We start from the raw sequence: 16588 nt of genomic DNA, 5'->3' as shown, positions 1-16588 counted from the left end.
TCTCCCTGACCGAGTCTGTAATACCAAATGTTTCACGCAGACCACCATAGTGCCTGTTCCCAAGAACACCAAGGTAATCTGCCTAAATGACTACAGACCCGTAGCACTCACGTCTGTAACCATTAAGTGCTTTGAAAGGCTGGTCATGGCTCACATCAACACCATCATCCCAGAAACTCTAGACCCACTTAAATTTGCATACCGCCCCAAAAGATCAACAGAAAGAGAGAGAGAGAGAGAGAGACCAATCCAGCTGTACAGCTCTGTTCAGCCTATAGATTATGTCTGTCTGCATATACTGTCGACTGAACAGAGCTATAGAGCAGGATTGGTCTCCCTCCTCCCTCCCTCCCTCCCTCCCTCTCTCCTGGGCTTGAGCCCTCCCCATCTCTTTATTAGTGACTCAGGCCCAGGGGAGTCAGGTAACAGATAAAGCAGAAAGCGTCACACACATTTTTAATAGACATTTCAAAAGATAAACTTGATAATCTTTTTTTGTCTTTTAATGAAGTCAAATGTCCTCATTCTAATTCCTCTTGCGTTTGGCTGTTAAGCATCTGCGTTAAACTGTGAATATGCGTGGTTGGGAAACTGTGTGGAGGGCTGATGTTCAATACAAACAAATGCAGACAAATGCAGAAATAGATTAGAACAACAAGGATAATTGATTAATCATAATTCCCATAATGATCCACATCAAGTTCTATCATATCTCGTGTGGCAGTGGGTGGTGTGGCATTATTATTAGAGCTGAGAGAGAGGAAGAGATGGAGACAGAGAAAGAACGTGTGGGACACTACAGAAACCTCATGTCATACAAATATTTGTACAACTGTCTCTTGTGGTTACCTCACCACAATAGGGTGAGGCTAAATGAAAACAACTGACTAGTCGACTTGTCAGCCCTCATCAACATTAGGGCTTCATTCTTCATTAATTGGGGTGATTAATTTGGAGGGCTTTGATGCAGCGGGTGATTCATGTGTCGGGCTGTCCCCTTTGTATCATCCACTGTCAGGTTGCATTTAGCAGGGATAGGGGCTGACCTTTGGGAGAGATCAAGGCAATTTGAAAAGACAGTGTCACTTGGTGTCAATGTAATACTGTGTAATAGATGACATTCCAACCTTTCACTGACAACGGGCCTTTGCAGGGTTTTGAGTAGTGTGAGATAATGTGGAATATTGTATTGAGTATGCATGCATGGGGCTGTGACGTTTGAATGTTGATCATGTTGATAGGGTCGTTTCACAACAAACAAAGCAACTAAGATGCAGGAGAGTCAGTGCAAGTGTCATTAGTTGTCCCCAATTTAAATCTTTGTCATATTTCTTCTTCTTCTTCTTGTTATTTGGAATGTTACTTCTCTTACAGTGTTTAAGACGTCATTCAAAAGTTAAAACTTGCAGAGTGATCAGGACCATTGTGATTGAATAAACCTCTTTGATATATCGTACCAATCAAAAGTTTGGACACCTACTCATTCCAGGGTTTTTCTTTATTTTGACTAGTTTCTACATTCTAGAATAATAGTGAAGACATCACAACTATGAAATACCACGTATGGAATCATGTAGTAACCAAAAAAGTGTTAAACAAACATTTTAGATTACTCAAAGAAGCCACCCTTTGTCTTGATGACAGCGTTGCACACTCTTGGCGTTCTCTCTACCAGCTGCACCTTCAATGCTTTTCCAACAGTCTTGAAGGAGTTCCCACATATGCTGAGCACTTGGCTGCTTCTCTTCCTTCTCTCCTTCTCTCATCCCAAATCATCCTAATTTGGTTGAGGTCGGGGGATTGTGGAGGCTAGGTCATCTGATCTAGCACTCCATCAATCTCCTTCTTGGTAAAATAGACCGTACACAGCCACGAGGTGTGTTGGGTCATTTTCCTGTTGAAAAACAAATGATAGTCCCACTAAGCACAAACCAGATGGGATGGCGTATCGCTGCAGAATGCTGTGGTAGCCATGCTGGTTAAGTGTGCCTTGAATTCTAAATAAATCACAGACAGTGGCACCAGCAAAGCACCCCCACACCTCCTTCTCCTTCCCAGTGGGAACCACACTTGCAGAGATCATCCATTCACCTACTCTGCGTCTGACGAAGACACAGCGGTTGGAACCAAAAATCTTCAATTTGGACTCATCAGACCAAAGGACAGATTCCCACCAGTCTAATGTCCATTGCTCGTGTTTCTTGGCCCAAGCAAGTCTCTTCTTCTTATTGGTGTCCTTTAGTAGTGGTTTCTTTGCAGCAATTCGACCATGAAGGTCTGATTCACGCAGTCTCATCTGTGTACAGTTGATGTTGAGATTTGTCTGTTACTTGAAGTCTGTGAAGCATTTATTTGTGCTACAATCTGAGGTGCAGTTAACTCTAATTAACGTATCCACTGCAGCAGAGGTAACCCGGGGTCTTCCTTTCCTGTGGCGGTCCTCATGAGTGCCAGTTTCATCATAGCGCTTGATGGTTTTTGCGACTGCACTTGAAGAAACTTTCAAAGTTCCTGAAATCTTCCGGATTGACTGATCTACATCAAATCAAATCCAATGTATTTATATAGCCCTTCGTACATCAGCTGATATCTCAAAGTGTTGTACAGAAACCCAGCCTAGAACCCCAAACAGCAAGCAATGCAGGTGTTGAAGCACGTTGGCTAGGAAAAACTCCCTAGAAAGGCCAAAACCTAGAAAGAAACCTAGAGAGGAACCAGGCTATGAGGGGTGGCCAGTCCTCTTCTGGCTGTGCCGGGTGGAGATTATAACAGAACATGGCCAAGATGTTCAAATGTTCATAAATGATAGGTCTGGTACAGGTAGCACGTCCGGTGAACAGGTCAGGATTCCATAGCCGCAGGCAGAACAGTTGAAACTGGAGCAGCAGCACTGCCAGGTGGACTGGGGACAGCAAGGAGTCATCATGCCAGGTAGTCCTGAGGCATGGTCCTACGGCTCAGGTCCTCCGAGAAAGAAAGAGAGAAAGAGAGAATTAGAGAGAGCATACTTAAATTCACACAGGACACCGGATAAGACAGGAGAAGTACTCCAGATATAACAAACTGACCCTAGCCCCCCGACACATAAACTACTGCAGCATAAATACTGTAGGCTGAGACAGGAGGGGTCAGGAGATACTGTGGCCCCATCCGATGATTACCCCCGGCCAGGGCCAAACAGGAAGGATATAACCCCACCCACTTTGCCAAAGCACAGCCCCCACACCACTAGAGGGATATGTTCAACCAGCAACTTACCATCCTGAGACAAGGCCGAGTATAGCCCACAAAGATCTCCGCCACGGCACAACCCAAGGGGGGGCACCAATGTCTTAAAGTAATGATGGACTGTCATTTATGATTGCTTATTTGAGCTGTTCTTGCCATAATAAGGAATTAGTCTTTTACCAAATAGGGCTATCTTCTGTATACCACCCCTACCTTGTCACAACACAACTGATTGGCTGAAACGCATTAAGAAGGAAAGAAATACCACAAATATACTTTTTACACAGCACACCTATTAATTGAAATGCATTCCAGGTGACTACCTCATGAAGCTGGTTGAGAGAATGCCAAGAGTGTGCAAAGCTGTCATCAAGGCAAAGGGTGGCTATTTTGAAGAATATCAAATATCAAATATTTTTTGATTTATTTAACACTTTTCTGGTTACTACATGATTCCATATGTGTTATTTCATAGTTTTGATGTCTTCACTATTATTCTACAATGTAGAAAATAGTCAAAATAAAGAAAAACCCTGCAATTAGAAGGTGTGTCTAAACTTTTGTCTGGTACTGTAGTATTCTTATCAAAGTATTCAGACCAATTATTTTACTTCATTTAGCATTGACTATATGTAACCACTTTGCTTTAAATAGTAAAGTAAAACGTTTTAAACTTCATCCACTGCCTCAAAAATCATTTTAAAGAGCTAACGCAAGCCCCACAATATTACTTCATGTTAAGTTACCATCTAGTTTATTATCATCTTGCTGTGATTAAAGTGACAGAGTGGATTCATCATGTTTATGTTGCATAATAAATGGATGTATCAGAATAATTATGATGTCATGGTAGTGTTGGAATATGGACAATAATCACGACTATCCAACACTGTATTTTTATCATAGAGGATGATATCATTTTGTCCTGTGGCTGGGCTTGTTGGAATCATAAAGGTATGCATGTTGCATGCATGCTCAGTACTCAATTATAGAATACATCCCCCCTGGATGTAAATACTTTCTATTTGTCAAATGTGATGCAGCGGACACACTGTAGGGGGTATTGAACTATGGTACATCACACATTTGTTCCAACCAGACATCACCACACGTATAGCCACACATACACACTCACATAGAGGAAGTAAGATAAGAAGAAAGTCAGACAGAGAATTTTTCAATTACTGGATGTTTTTCACACTATGAACAAACAGGCATTTCTATTCAATTCAAACTTCTCACTGTGAACAAACAGGCATTTCTATTCAATTTAACCTTCCCACCGTGAACAAACAGGCATTTCTATTCAATTCAACCTTCCCACTGTGAACAAACAGGCATTTCTATTCAATTTAACCTTCACACTGTGAACAAACAGGCATTTCTATTCAATTCAACCTTCCCACTGTGAACAATCAGGCATTTATATTCAATTCAACCTTCACACTGTGAACAAACAGGCATTTCTATTCACTTCAACCTTCACACTGTGAACAAACAGGCATTTCTATTCAATTCAACCTTCCCACTGTGAACAAACAAGCATTTCTATTCAATTCAACCTTCACACTGTGAACAAACAGGCATTTCTATTCACTTCAACCTTCACACTGTGAACAAACAGGCATTTCTATTCACTTCAACCTTCACACTGTGAACAAACAGGCATTTCTATTCAATTCAACCTTCCCACTGTGAACAAACAGGCATTTCTATTCAATTCAACCTTCACACTGTGAACAAACAGGCATTTCTATTCACTTCAACCTTCACACTGTGAACAAACAGGCATTTCTATTCAATTCAACCTTCCCACTGTGAACAAACAGGCATTTCTATTCAATTTAACCTTCACACTGTGAACAAACAGGCATTTCTATTCAATTCAACCTTCACACTGTGAACAAACAGGCATTTCTATTCACTTCAACCTTCACACTGTGAACAAACAGGCATTTCTATTCAATTCAACCTTCCCACTGTGAACAAACAGGCATTTCTATTCAATTCAACCTTCACACTGTGAACAAACAGGCATTTCTATTCACTTCAACCTTCACACTGTGAACAAACAGGCATTTCTATTCACTTCAACCTTCACACTGTGAACAAACAGGCATTTCTATTCAATTCAACCTTCCCACTGTGAACAAACAGGCATTTCTATTCAATCCAACCTTCACACTGTGAACAAACAGGCATTTCTATTCACTTCAACCTTCACACTGTGAACAAACAGGCATTTCTATTCACTTCAACCTTCACACTGTGAACAAACAGGCATTTCTATTCAATTTAACCTTCACACTGTGAACAAACAGGCATTTCTATTCAATCCAACCGTCACACTGTGAACAAACAGGGATTTCTATTCAATTCAACCTTCACACTGTGAACAAACAGGCATTTCTATTCAATTCAACCTTCACACTGTGAACAAACAGGCATTTCTATTCAATTCAACCTTCACACTGTGAACAAACAGGCATTTCTATTCAATTCAACCTTCACACTGTGAACAAACAGGCATTTCTATTCAATTCAACCTTCACACTGTGAACAAGCAGGCATTTCTATTCATTTCAACCTTCACACTGTGAACAAACAGGCATTTATATTCAATTCAACCTTCACACTGTGAACAAACAGGCATTTCTATTCAATTTAACCTTCCCACCGTGAACAAACAGGCATTTCTATTCAATTCAACCTTCCCACTGTGAACAAACAGGCATTTCTATTCAATTTAACCTTCACACTGTGAACAAACAGGAATTTCTATTCAATTCAACCTTCACACTGTGAACAAACAGGCATTTCTATTCAATTCAACCTTCACACTGTGAACAAACAGGCATTTCTATTCAATTCAACCTTCCCACTGTGAACAAACAGGCATTTCTATTCAATTCAACCTTCACACTGTGAACAAACAGGCATTTCTATTCACTTCAACCTTCACACTGTGAACAAACAGGCATTTCTATTCACTTCAACCTTCACACTGTGAACAAACAGGCATTTCTATTCAATTCAACCTTCCCACTGTGAACAAACAGGCATTTCTATTCAATTCAACCTTCACACTGTGAACAAACAGGCATTTCTATTCACTTCAACCTTCACACTGTGAACAAACAGGCATTTCTATTCAATTCAACCTTCCCACTGTGAACAAACAGGCATTTCTATTCACTTCAACCTTCACACTGTGAACAAACAGGCATTTCTATTCAATCCAACCGTCACACTGTGAACAAACAGGGATTTCTATTCAATTCAACCTTCACACTGTGAACAAACAGGCATTTCTATTCAATTCAACCTTCACACTGTGAACAAACAGGCATTTCTATTCAATTCAACCTTCACACTGTGAACAAACAGGCATTTCTATTCAATTCAACCTTCACACTGTGAACAAACAGGCATTTCTATTCAATTCAACCTTCACACTGTGAACAAACAGGCATTTCTATTCAATTCAACCTTCACACTGTGAACAAACAGGCATTTCTATTCAATTCAACCTTCACACTGTGAACAAACAGGCATTTCTATTCAATTCAACCTTCACACTGTGAACAAACAGGCATTTCTATTCAATTCAACCTTCACACTGTGAACAAGCAGGCATTTCTATTCATTTCAACCTTCACACTGTGAACAAACAGGCATTTATATTCAATTCAACCTTCACACTGTGAACAAACAGGCATTTCTATTCAATTTACAAACCATTTCCAATTCAACCTTCCACTGTGAACAAACAGGCATTTCTATTCAATTCAACCTTCCCACTGTGAACAAACAGGCATTTCTATTATTCAATTGAACAAACAGGCATTTCTATTCTTCCCACTGTGAACAAACAGGCATTTCTATTCAATTTAACCTTCACACTGTGAACAAACAGGCATTTCTATTCAATCCAACCGTCACACTGTGAACAAACAGGCATTTCTATTCACTTCAACCTTCACACTGTGAACAAACAGGCATTTCTATTCACTTCAACCTTCACACTGTGAACAAACAGGCATTTCTATTCAATTCAACCTTCCCACTGTGAACAAACAGGCATTTCTATTCAATTTAACCTTCACACTGTGAACAAACAGGCATTTCTATTCAATCCAACCGTCACACTGTGAACAAACAGGGATTTCTATTCAATTCATCCTTCACACGGTGAACAAACAGGCATTTCTATTCAATTCAACCTTCACACTGTGAACAAACAGGCATTTCTATTCAATTCAACCTTCACACTGTGAACAAGCAGGCATTTCTATTCATTTCAACCTTCACACTGTGAACAAACAGGCATTTATATTCAATTCAACCTTCACACTGTGAACAAACAGGCATTTCTATTCAATTGTGTGTTTTAATTCCTTTAACACATATGTCGAGAGAAAACAGGTTTTTACTGTTAAGACACATTTCTAAAAACATATAGACAAATGGATTTAAGTTTAAGCTAATTTTAACATTACTGTTTACACATCACTCCGATTCAGATATCAATTAATTTAATACAAATATGAATACAAATAATACACACTTCACCTAATTGTTTTTGCGATATTCACAAAAGTGACATCACATCATCCAATGCATTGAAATCGTTAGCATTATGACAGATTGTCCACGTTTTCTCTGAAGGACCAATGGTTATGGATGGAGAGAACAGGCCGGAGCGAGTGAAGCTAATTTTATCATTTAAATAGATGATCTGGAGACCAGATCAAACCAATCCCCAAATGGCACCCTATTCCCTATGAAACCGATGGGCACTGGTCAAAAGTAGTTCACTACATAGGGAATAGGGTGCCATTTGTAACGAAGGTAGTATGGGGGCGGAGAGGGGCGTGATTGATAGCATTCATCAATATCTTACATTTGGGAAGCATGAGTCAAACGGCTCGCCAATTGACTGAAAGCAATCTTTTTAAAACAGGGAGAGGCCTTTTGCTAAGTATCACATGGACTTCATCTCTCTATCTGCTTGGGTTGTCACTGTCATCGAGAGGAGAGCTCTGTTGATTGGCCGGGGATATATTCCACCCTCAGTAGTAACAGCTACAGTAATGGGTTGTGTGTGGGTGTGCCTATGTTTGTGTCTGTGTGCGTGCCCGCGTGTGTTGGTGTGTGAGTGTCTGTATTTGTATGTGTGCATGCACGCATGTGTTGGTGTGTGAGTGTCTGTATTTGTCTGTGTGCATGCACGCATGTGTTGGTGTGTGAGTGTCTGTATTTGTCTGTGTGCATGCACTCATGTGTTGGTGTGTGAGTGTCTGTATTTGTCTGTGTGCATGCACGCATGTGTTGGTGTGTGAGTGTCTGTATTTGTATGTGTGCATGCAACAGAAAGTGAAAATCAACCTTTCTTACTGGACAAGTTCAGGTAGTCGGTTTCAGTCGGTTTTCAATCGTTGGGTCCCCAATGAACATGACCCTGGTCTATAGAATCTCTATCCCTCAAGTTGTCTACTGCATTACATGGATGCTGCCATTGGTACTTTAGGGTCAACATTTAGTGTGGCTTGTTATTTTCAAACACATGTTTCAATTGGAAAATTAGAATTTGTGGAAGTATCTTGTGAGAAAGAGTGAGACCTTATGAAATACATATCATCATGTTTTTGTTCCTGACAAATGGAATGATCATCAAATCACAGATAGATACTGCATATATATTCCATGACAGAAGGATCTAAGCAGAATTATAGTTTTACTTACAGCTGCTTCTATACCTGCATTGTTTTCTCTTGGGGGTTTTATACTGGGTTTTGTAGGAGGACTTTGACATCCACTGATGTATGAAGGACTTTTAAAATACATTTGATTTGTAAGTAGTGTGATGTGGATTGAATCAATCAATCACATGTGAATGATTTGATTTGATTATCCCAGATGGAGGGAGTTGACACTTTATTTCAAACACACTTCTGAAAGCGATATATCCGTGGAAAAGCGCTCTCTGCAGTTGATTGGATCCCAGTCTCAGTCATCTGGAGTAGGCGGCTGGCCGAAGCGTTTTTATACACTTACAGGAGAAACAACATGGTCTGTCTCCTGGGTAATTCCTACCACATGCTAAACTGGATGTGTGTGTGCGTACGTGTGCATACCGGTCAAGGGGGAGGCAAGTCATTATGCTACCTCATCAAACCAAACATGTTTTCTTATCATTACGTTCTCTAACATTAAATTACATGACATTACATGACGTAAGTGTTGCCACGTGAAACATTTGAAAGTGTGTGTGTATCTCTTTAATCACGACATGGTAAACAAACCCACAGTTCTGTTTGTTGATGTGAATTAGCTGCTAATGTAGCCATTTGATATGGACTTGGTGTGTGTGTGTGCCTGTGAGTGTGTGCGTGCTGTACAGTACTGTACTGTTTTGAGACATTTACACATAATTGTCTCAGTGTGTGTCTGCACATGTACGTTTACATGTTTACACCTCTTTGTTTGTGCAAGGAGCTTCCCCACCGTCATGTGTGTAACCGAGTGTATATGTGAGAGGACGGAAGGTCGTACACACATGAGAGGCCCTGCCCCGCTACGAAGTTTCTCCCTGCAGGCGGCCACTGAGTCCGAGGGGCTAAAGGAGCTCATTAAACACAAAAAAAAAAAACATCTGAGTCAGATGGTTTAGGCCCTTTCTTCTTTAAAGTTGCTGCCCCTATCATCGCCAAGCCAATCTCTGACCTTTTGAACCTGTCTGGGGAGGTTCCCATTGCTTGGAAGGCAGCCACGGTGCATCATTTACATTTAATAAACTAAACTAAAGGTCTTTTTCTATTCTGTCCTGTTTATCAAAAGTGTGGGAAAAACATGTCAATAATCAACTGACTGGCTTTCTTAATGTCTATAGTATTCTCTCTGGTTTGCAATCTGGTTTCCACTCAGGTTACGGATGTGTCACTGCAACCTTAAAGGTCCTCAATGATGTCACCGTTGCCCTTGATTCTAAGCAATGTTGTTCTGCTATTTTTGTTGACTTGGCCAACGTTTTTGATACGGTAGACCATTCTGTTCTCGTGGGCCGTCTAAGGAGTATTGGTGTCTCTGAGGTGCTACCATGTTGTGCTGCCGCCACGTTGTGTTGTTACCATGTTGGTGTTATGTTGTGTTGCTACTGTATTGTCGTCATGTGTTGCTGCCTTACTATGCTGGTGTCTTAGGTCTCTCTTTATGAAGCGTTGTGGTGTCTCTCTTGTCATGATGTGTATTATGTCCTCTATATTTATATTTATTGTTCGTTTTTTATCCCAGCACTGTCCCTGCAGGAGGCCTTTTGGTAGGACGGCATTGTAAATAAGAATTTATTCTTAACTGACATGCCTAGTTAAATAAAGGTTACATTTTTTTTTATAAAGGTATAGCACACACAATCTTTAACAAAGCCTAGATGGTGTATTTACTTTCAACATTGAGTGTGTAAACACAAAAGGCTTAAAGGTACCCCTCAATGACACACGGGCTGTGGGTAGCTGTCTGTCTGTGTGTCTGTCTGTCTGTCTGTCTGTCTGTCTGTCTGTCTGTCTGTCTGTCTGTCTGTCTGTCTGTCTGTCTGTCTGTCTGTCTTATTAGATTAATTAGTAGAATAGCCTAGATTGTTTTGGAGTATGTGAGTACTGTATATTTATACACAGGAAGTAATTCTAGCAGTTTGATTAAAATGGTGCCATTTATAGAATTTGACAGATCAGAAGAGAAACACGTCTCTGTACCATGAATGCAAAAAGAGACTTAACAGCACAGTACAAATCAACCCTGTGTCTTTCCCAATCCAAATCAAAGGGACTGACCACATACGAATGAGCTTAAGTTTGACAACAGCATTTACCAATCCATTGTTCCGAAGCCCTGAGCCCCTTGCTAAAACTAAGACAGATAGGCTTGAAACAAGCCATTTAATTAGCTAGCGTACGGATCCCTCAGCTTTGGCTGCGGCATGCAACCAATTACGCATTCCACAGACGTCCACACGTTCCTACTTCACCAATGAGATAGAGAGAGAGAGAGAGAGAGAGGCCAGGAGAGATCCTCTCTAGCCCTTGCTGTCTCCTACAGTACATCTCACCCCCTTTTCCAGTTAAAAGAGGTAAATAGCGGAGTTAGACAGCTTCATTGGCCCTAGTGTCTGAGGAGGCCGCTCGGCCCCAGATAGCGCTGATTGTCGCTTAAATAGTGGAGCTTTTACCCGAGGCCCGGGCGCCGACCTCTGATCAATTACAGCTGACATTATTGTTTGTCGGGAGCCTTTTTCCTGGACAGAGGGAGTTAGAGAAAGACTCTGCGCTGTGGCTGGAAATGTAATCTCTCTCTTTCCTTTCTCCTTCGCTCCACAAACAATAAATCATTCAGTTGAAGAGATAATAAAGTGACAAGTCGGAGCTGCTTTAAATTTTGTCAAGGGAAATCTAGCCACTCTGTAGCTAAAAGGAGACAGCACTGCTGGTTGGTACTTAGACAAAGGTCTGTGGGCTTTTTGGAAGGCTAGGTATACAGTCCCATATTTTTGGATGAATATGTTATTAATACCCAGAGGATGCCCTATTGTTGGAAAAGGTGATTACAATAACTGTCTCCATCAGGACTCCTGTTAACACACACACACAAATGAATGTATGCACATGCACAAACACACACACACATACACTTGTGCACACATTTAGGCAGAGTTACACGCACACCGCTAGAACACCAGCAGGATTAACGATAGAGGAGATTGCTTCGTTCGCTGCAGGTTAATGGCTCAGTCATTTTTTATCATTGAAAAAGGTTGCAATTATTGTCCTCTTTTTAATCATTTTAAACCCTTCATCAACTGATTTTGTGTTAATACTTGAACCCGCGTTGGGTTTTCCAGACCTACTCCATGTGTTTCTGTCTGACATAACACCTTGTTCATGGTGATCTTTCCAAAGCGTATTTGAATTCATTCCATTTATCCTCTATGATTTGGATCGTTGCTTATTCATGCGTGCTCTTCCGAAGTGCTGTATTACCCAACCTAATAGCTCGAGCTGTTTATCTGAGTATTAAGTGATTTGGAGTTTTATTGATGGTTGCTAAGTAGGAGTTCACCTTTGGAAATCCCTAGGGCTTAGGCCTACTCCAGGTAAATTAATCCAAATGCTGTTGTTTTTGCCCTTCAATAGGAAAGCCACACATGGGAATTCAACTCGCATCAGTTGAACTACTGTACTGGGGAATTACAGTTCTGACAATTAAAACCTCTCTTACTTAAATGTTGATCAAGTTACATCCTTTTCACTTTGTCCAAAAACATGTATTGACTTGATTTGTTCATGTGGTAATGTTGGAGAATTATTATATTACAGTTAATCACTAGAAATAAGAGTTGTTGTAGGCGGTAGGAAAAACAACAACAAAACATCCACAAAAGTCTACACACACACACACACACACACACACACACACACACACACAATAGTTGGCCAAGCTAATTCTAACCCATTCCCTTTAAATCCACCATGTAAGTACCTGGGAAAAATACCTGAATCACTTCCAAAACAAAGAGAGAAACAAGATGTCTGAAAAAACATCCACTCAAATAAACAAACCCTCAGCTATTTCCCAACAACACCTGACATCTATGACATTGAATCCAACCAATCCAAAACGGCGCCCAGTGCCTTTCAGTCCCCAATGAAAGGACTGTATGAACTCAGCTTGGCCTACAGCAGGTTCCCTTACAGTCAACTGAATGGGACCTTTATAGAGGAATCACCGCTTGAGGATGGTGGAATGTGACAGGGGGGCCAACACATAAGGTTAAGACCTCTAGGGTCGTCTACTGTGTGCCCAGCCGTCTGCCTTTCAGAACAAGACATACCATAGGATCACAGCTGGCTAGCACAAGAGATCACTCAAGGATGTGTGTGTTTTAAGTGTATAGTTTCACGTTTTTATTTGTCGTATGTACGGGACACAATTGGTATACACTGTCCAAAGAAATGCTGACTTGCAGGTTCCTTCTCAGCCGGTGCATTTGAATGACAAAAGCAAAGTCATATCAGTCTCGGGCTCTCTCTCTATCCCCTTCTGTGTGAGTTGGTTTCCTTAAGATGTAGTCAGACGCAGTGTGTGTTTTCATGTCTGCATGTTCTTGCACATGCCTGCGTTGCATGTGTGTGTGTGTGTGTGTGTGTGTGCGCACTTGCCCATGCGTATCCCTGAAAGGCAGGATAGCACTCCCCTTTCTGGCCCTTGAGTACCTTTGAAAGGTAGAGACACACATAGTTGTCTCACTGTAAGTACGCCTGCCCGCCAGGCCCACTGTGGTGCTGTTTTAATTGAGCCCAGGAGGTAATTGTTTCAGAGTTGCAACTCCAACGAGAATGGTGGCGGAACCTTTAGGTGCAACCCTCGCCTTATGCCTTTAATCTCCCTTGCTTCTCCATGCTTTGGGATGCTCACCACTCGGGAATATGCCATCTTTCTTATGGAAATCAACATGATTCAGGAGGAAGAGGACAACGGAGGGAAGGAGTACCTCCTTGCCTTTCATTTCACAGTGTCCTTGTCTTTTGAGGATATTCTTTGCGGTGTTGATCGCCTTGCCCCTTGTTGCCAACTGATGTTTTGTCACAAAAGCAGAGTTGTTTTGTGGATTCGCTTTCTGTGGTGGTGGTTCTAGTGGTGTTTGTTCTCTTCTTGTTCTTTAGACTTTTTTACCTTGAGCCAAGTTGCTATAGAAAACCTACAGCGGGGCTTAGTCAGATTCAGTAGCTTCTGTGAGGCATTGAGATTTTTTCTTTTTAAAGCACTTCAGTGGAAAACATCTGAGTGGCGATGGAAGAAGACAAAAATGTTCCCAGTCACTTTTGAGCCCACCAGGTTCAAAGCACTCCAAAAAGGAGGTGGGGGGTGCTGAGAGCTGTGGTTTCGGGGACAGACGCCTAGCTCTGACCTTCTGTGTGTGTTCGTGTCCTTTGAAAGTTGTTCTTTATACTGTATCGTCTAAAGGCACAGTGGAGCGCCAGCCTACGCTGTTCCCAGTGGTTCCTTACATTTCTGTCCGTCTAATGTCTTGACTTTGACCAATTAGAGTACTATTGCCGAACTGAAATGGAACAATTTGTTGTTGTCGTTGTAGGATATCTGATCTTGTGATGAGGTAATGTAATACAGATTTCAGAACGGAGGCGGAATGAACATTCCCTGTTGTTGTAAGATATCTGATCTTGTGATGAGGTAATGTAATACAGATTTCAGAACGGAGGCGGAATGAACATTCCCTGTTGTTGTAAGATATCTGATCTTGTGATGAGGTAATGTAATACAGATTTCAGAACGGAGGCAGAATGAACATTCCCTGTTGTTGTAAGATATCTGATCTTGTGATGAGGTAATGTAATACAGTTTTCTGAACGGAGGCGGAATGAACATTCCCTGTTGTTGTAAGATATCTGATCTTGTGATGAGGTAATGTAATACAGATTTCAGAACGGAGGCGGAATGAACATTCCCTGTTGTTGTAAGATATCTGATCTTGTGATGAGGTAATGTAATATCTGAACATTCCCTGTTGTTGTAAGATATCTGATCTTGTGATGAGGTAATGTAATACAGATTTCAGAACGGAGGCAGAATGAACATTCCCTGTTGTTGTAAGATATCTGATCTTGTGATGAGGTAATGTAATACAGTTTTCTGAACGGAGGCGGAATGAACATTCCCTGTTGTTGTAAGATATCTGATCTTGTGATGAGGTAATGTAATACAGATTTCTGAACGGAGGCGGAATGAACATTCCCTGTTGTTGTAAGATATCTGATCTTGTGATGAGATAATGTAAGTCGCTCTGGATAAGAGCGTCTGCTAAATGACTTAAATGTAATGTAATACAGATTTCAGAACGGAGGCAGAATGAACATTCCCTGTTGTTGTAAGATATCTGATCTTGTGATGAGGTAATGTAATACAGTTTTCTGAACGGAGGCGGAATGAACATACCCTGTTGTTGTAAGAGTTAAAAATCAGACTTGCTTGAACTGTGGTATAGCCTGTTCAGCGTGGAGCCGTTTTTCACAGTGATGTGTTTCCCAAATGGCACCCTATTCACTACATAGTGCACTACTTTTGACCAGGGGTCCGAGAGTAGCACACGATAAAGGGAATGGGATGCCATTTGGGACACAGACTGAGATAATTCCTTATGTGTAAGTAGCAAGCGTTATTTCCATAACGTGGACCTTTTGTTCAACACAGAATCATTTACGTGTGTCTGGTGTAAAAACCTTTGGTTTTGTATTTGTATTTTATTAAGGATCCCCAAGGCAGCAGCTACTCTTCCTGGGATCCAGCATCATTAAGACAGTTATATACCGTTTAAAAAACATTACATTTCATAACACTCTACCCAATACATTTAGCGTGGCTTTGAATTATTGTGTATTATATAGTTATCATCATTGCCATTTTCATTACAGATATTGTAATGGTATCTATTATTAACATGTGTTAAATATGTACATCTCTTATGTTAATATGGAATGATTCCCCGTGAAGTGCTTCAGATAAGGTTTTACAAATATTCTGGAAGGAAGGACCAGGTTTAATACATTCTGCTGATATTAATACAGTAAACTAGTGTGATGTTGTTTGATGATAATTATTTGATGTAGTTATTTTTGCATCCAATGGCATGAGAAGGCATGTCAGTATCACTATCAGGTTATGCCAGCATGGCCACGCAGCTCAGTAAATCTTAATTCAATTAAAACGTTTTCAAGTTACTTAGTTACTTTTTCTTATGGTCAAATAAAAATATTAACAGTCTAAAAATAGCAGGTATGCTTCTCTCAAAGATATAGTAAATGATACCACATAACCATTACCAAGACAGGTTTTTCTGAACCCAGACCTTATTAGTTACCTCTGTCAAATGACCCATATTTACCAATCAGCATCCTCCAATCGAAATGAACCAACCAATCATGGTTTCCATTAACCTATCACCTTTCTCCCCTGTTGTAGGTTTGGAACTGCCCTTCATGATGATGCCCCACCCCCTGATCCCTGTTAGCTTGCCCCCTGCTTCTGTTTCCATGGCAATGAGCCAGATGAACCACCTCAGCACCATCGCCAACATGGCCGCCGCCGCACAGCAGCAGAGCCTGCCCTGCAGAATGGTCACCTCAGTCATCAAAGTAAGCTGTAATAATAATAATACAACTAAACTATAAAGTAAGACATTATATGACAGTGTTTCCCCAATCCTGATCCTTGGGAACCATAACTGTGTTAGTGCTAGGGCAAAAATATATATGTGCACCCCTATGGGTCCCCAGGACCAGGATTGGATAAC

General features: G+C 40.9%; 1 protein-coding gene across 3 annotated transcripts in view; it reads left to right on the top strand.

The window, feature by feature from the left end:
• Positions 1–16588, top strand: part of dachd (dachshund d) — a 328728-nt gene that overhangs the window by 220041 nt on the left and 92099 nt on the right. For all 3 annotated transcript variants that reach the window (XM_065026501.1, XM_065026526.1, XM_065026482.1), the window contains exon 4: positions 16258–16430. In XM_065026501.1, the coding sequence (XP_064882573.1) occupies positions 16258–16430 (173 nt within the window). The remainder of the gene's footprint in view (positions 1–16257; positions 16431–16588) is intronic.

This window comes from Oncorhynchus nerka, linkage group LG1 (assembly GCF_034236695.1).
Source record: "Oncorhynchus nerka isolate Pitt River linkage group LG1, Oner_Uvic_2.0, whole genome shotgun sequence".
Classification (NCBI taxonomy): Eukaryota; Metazoa; Chordata; class Actinopteri; order Salmoniformes; family Salmonidae; genus Oncorhynchus; species Oncorhynchus nerka.
Note: the sequence above shows the minus strand (reverse complement) of the source record. Positions and strands in the feature narration are given on the sequence as shown.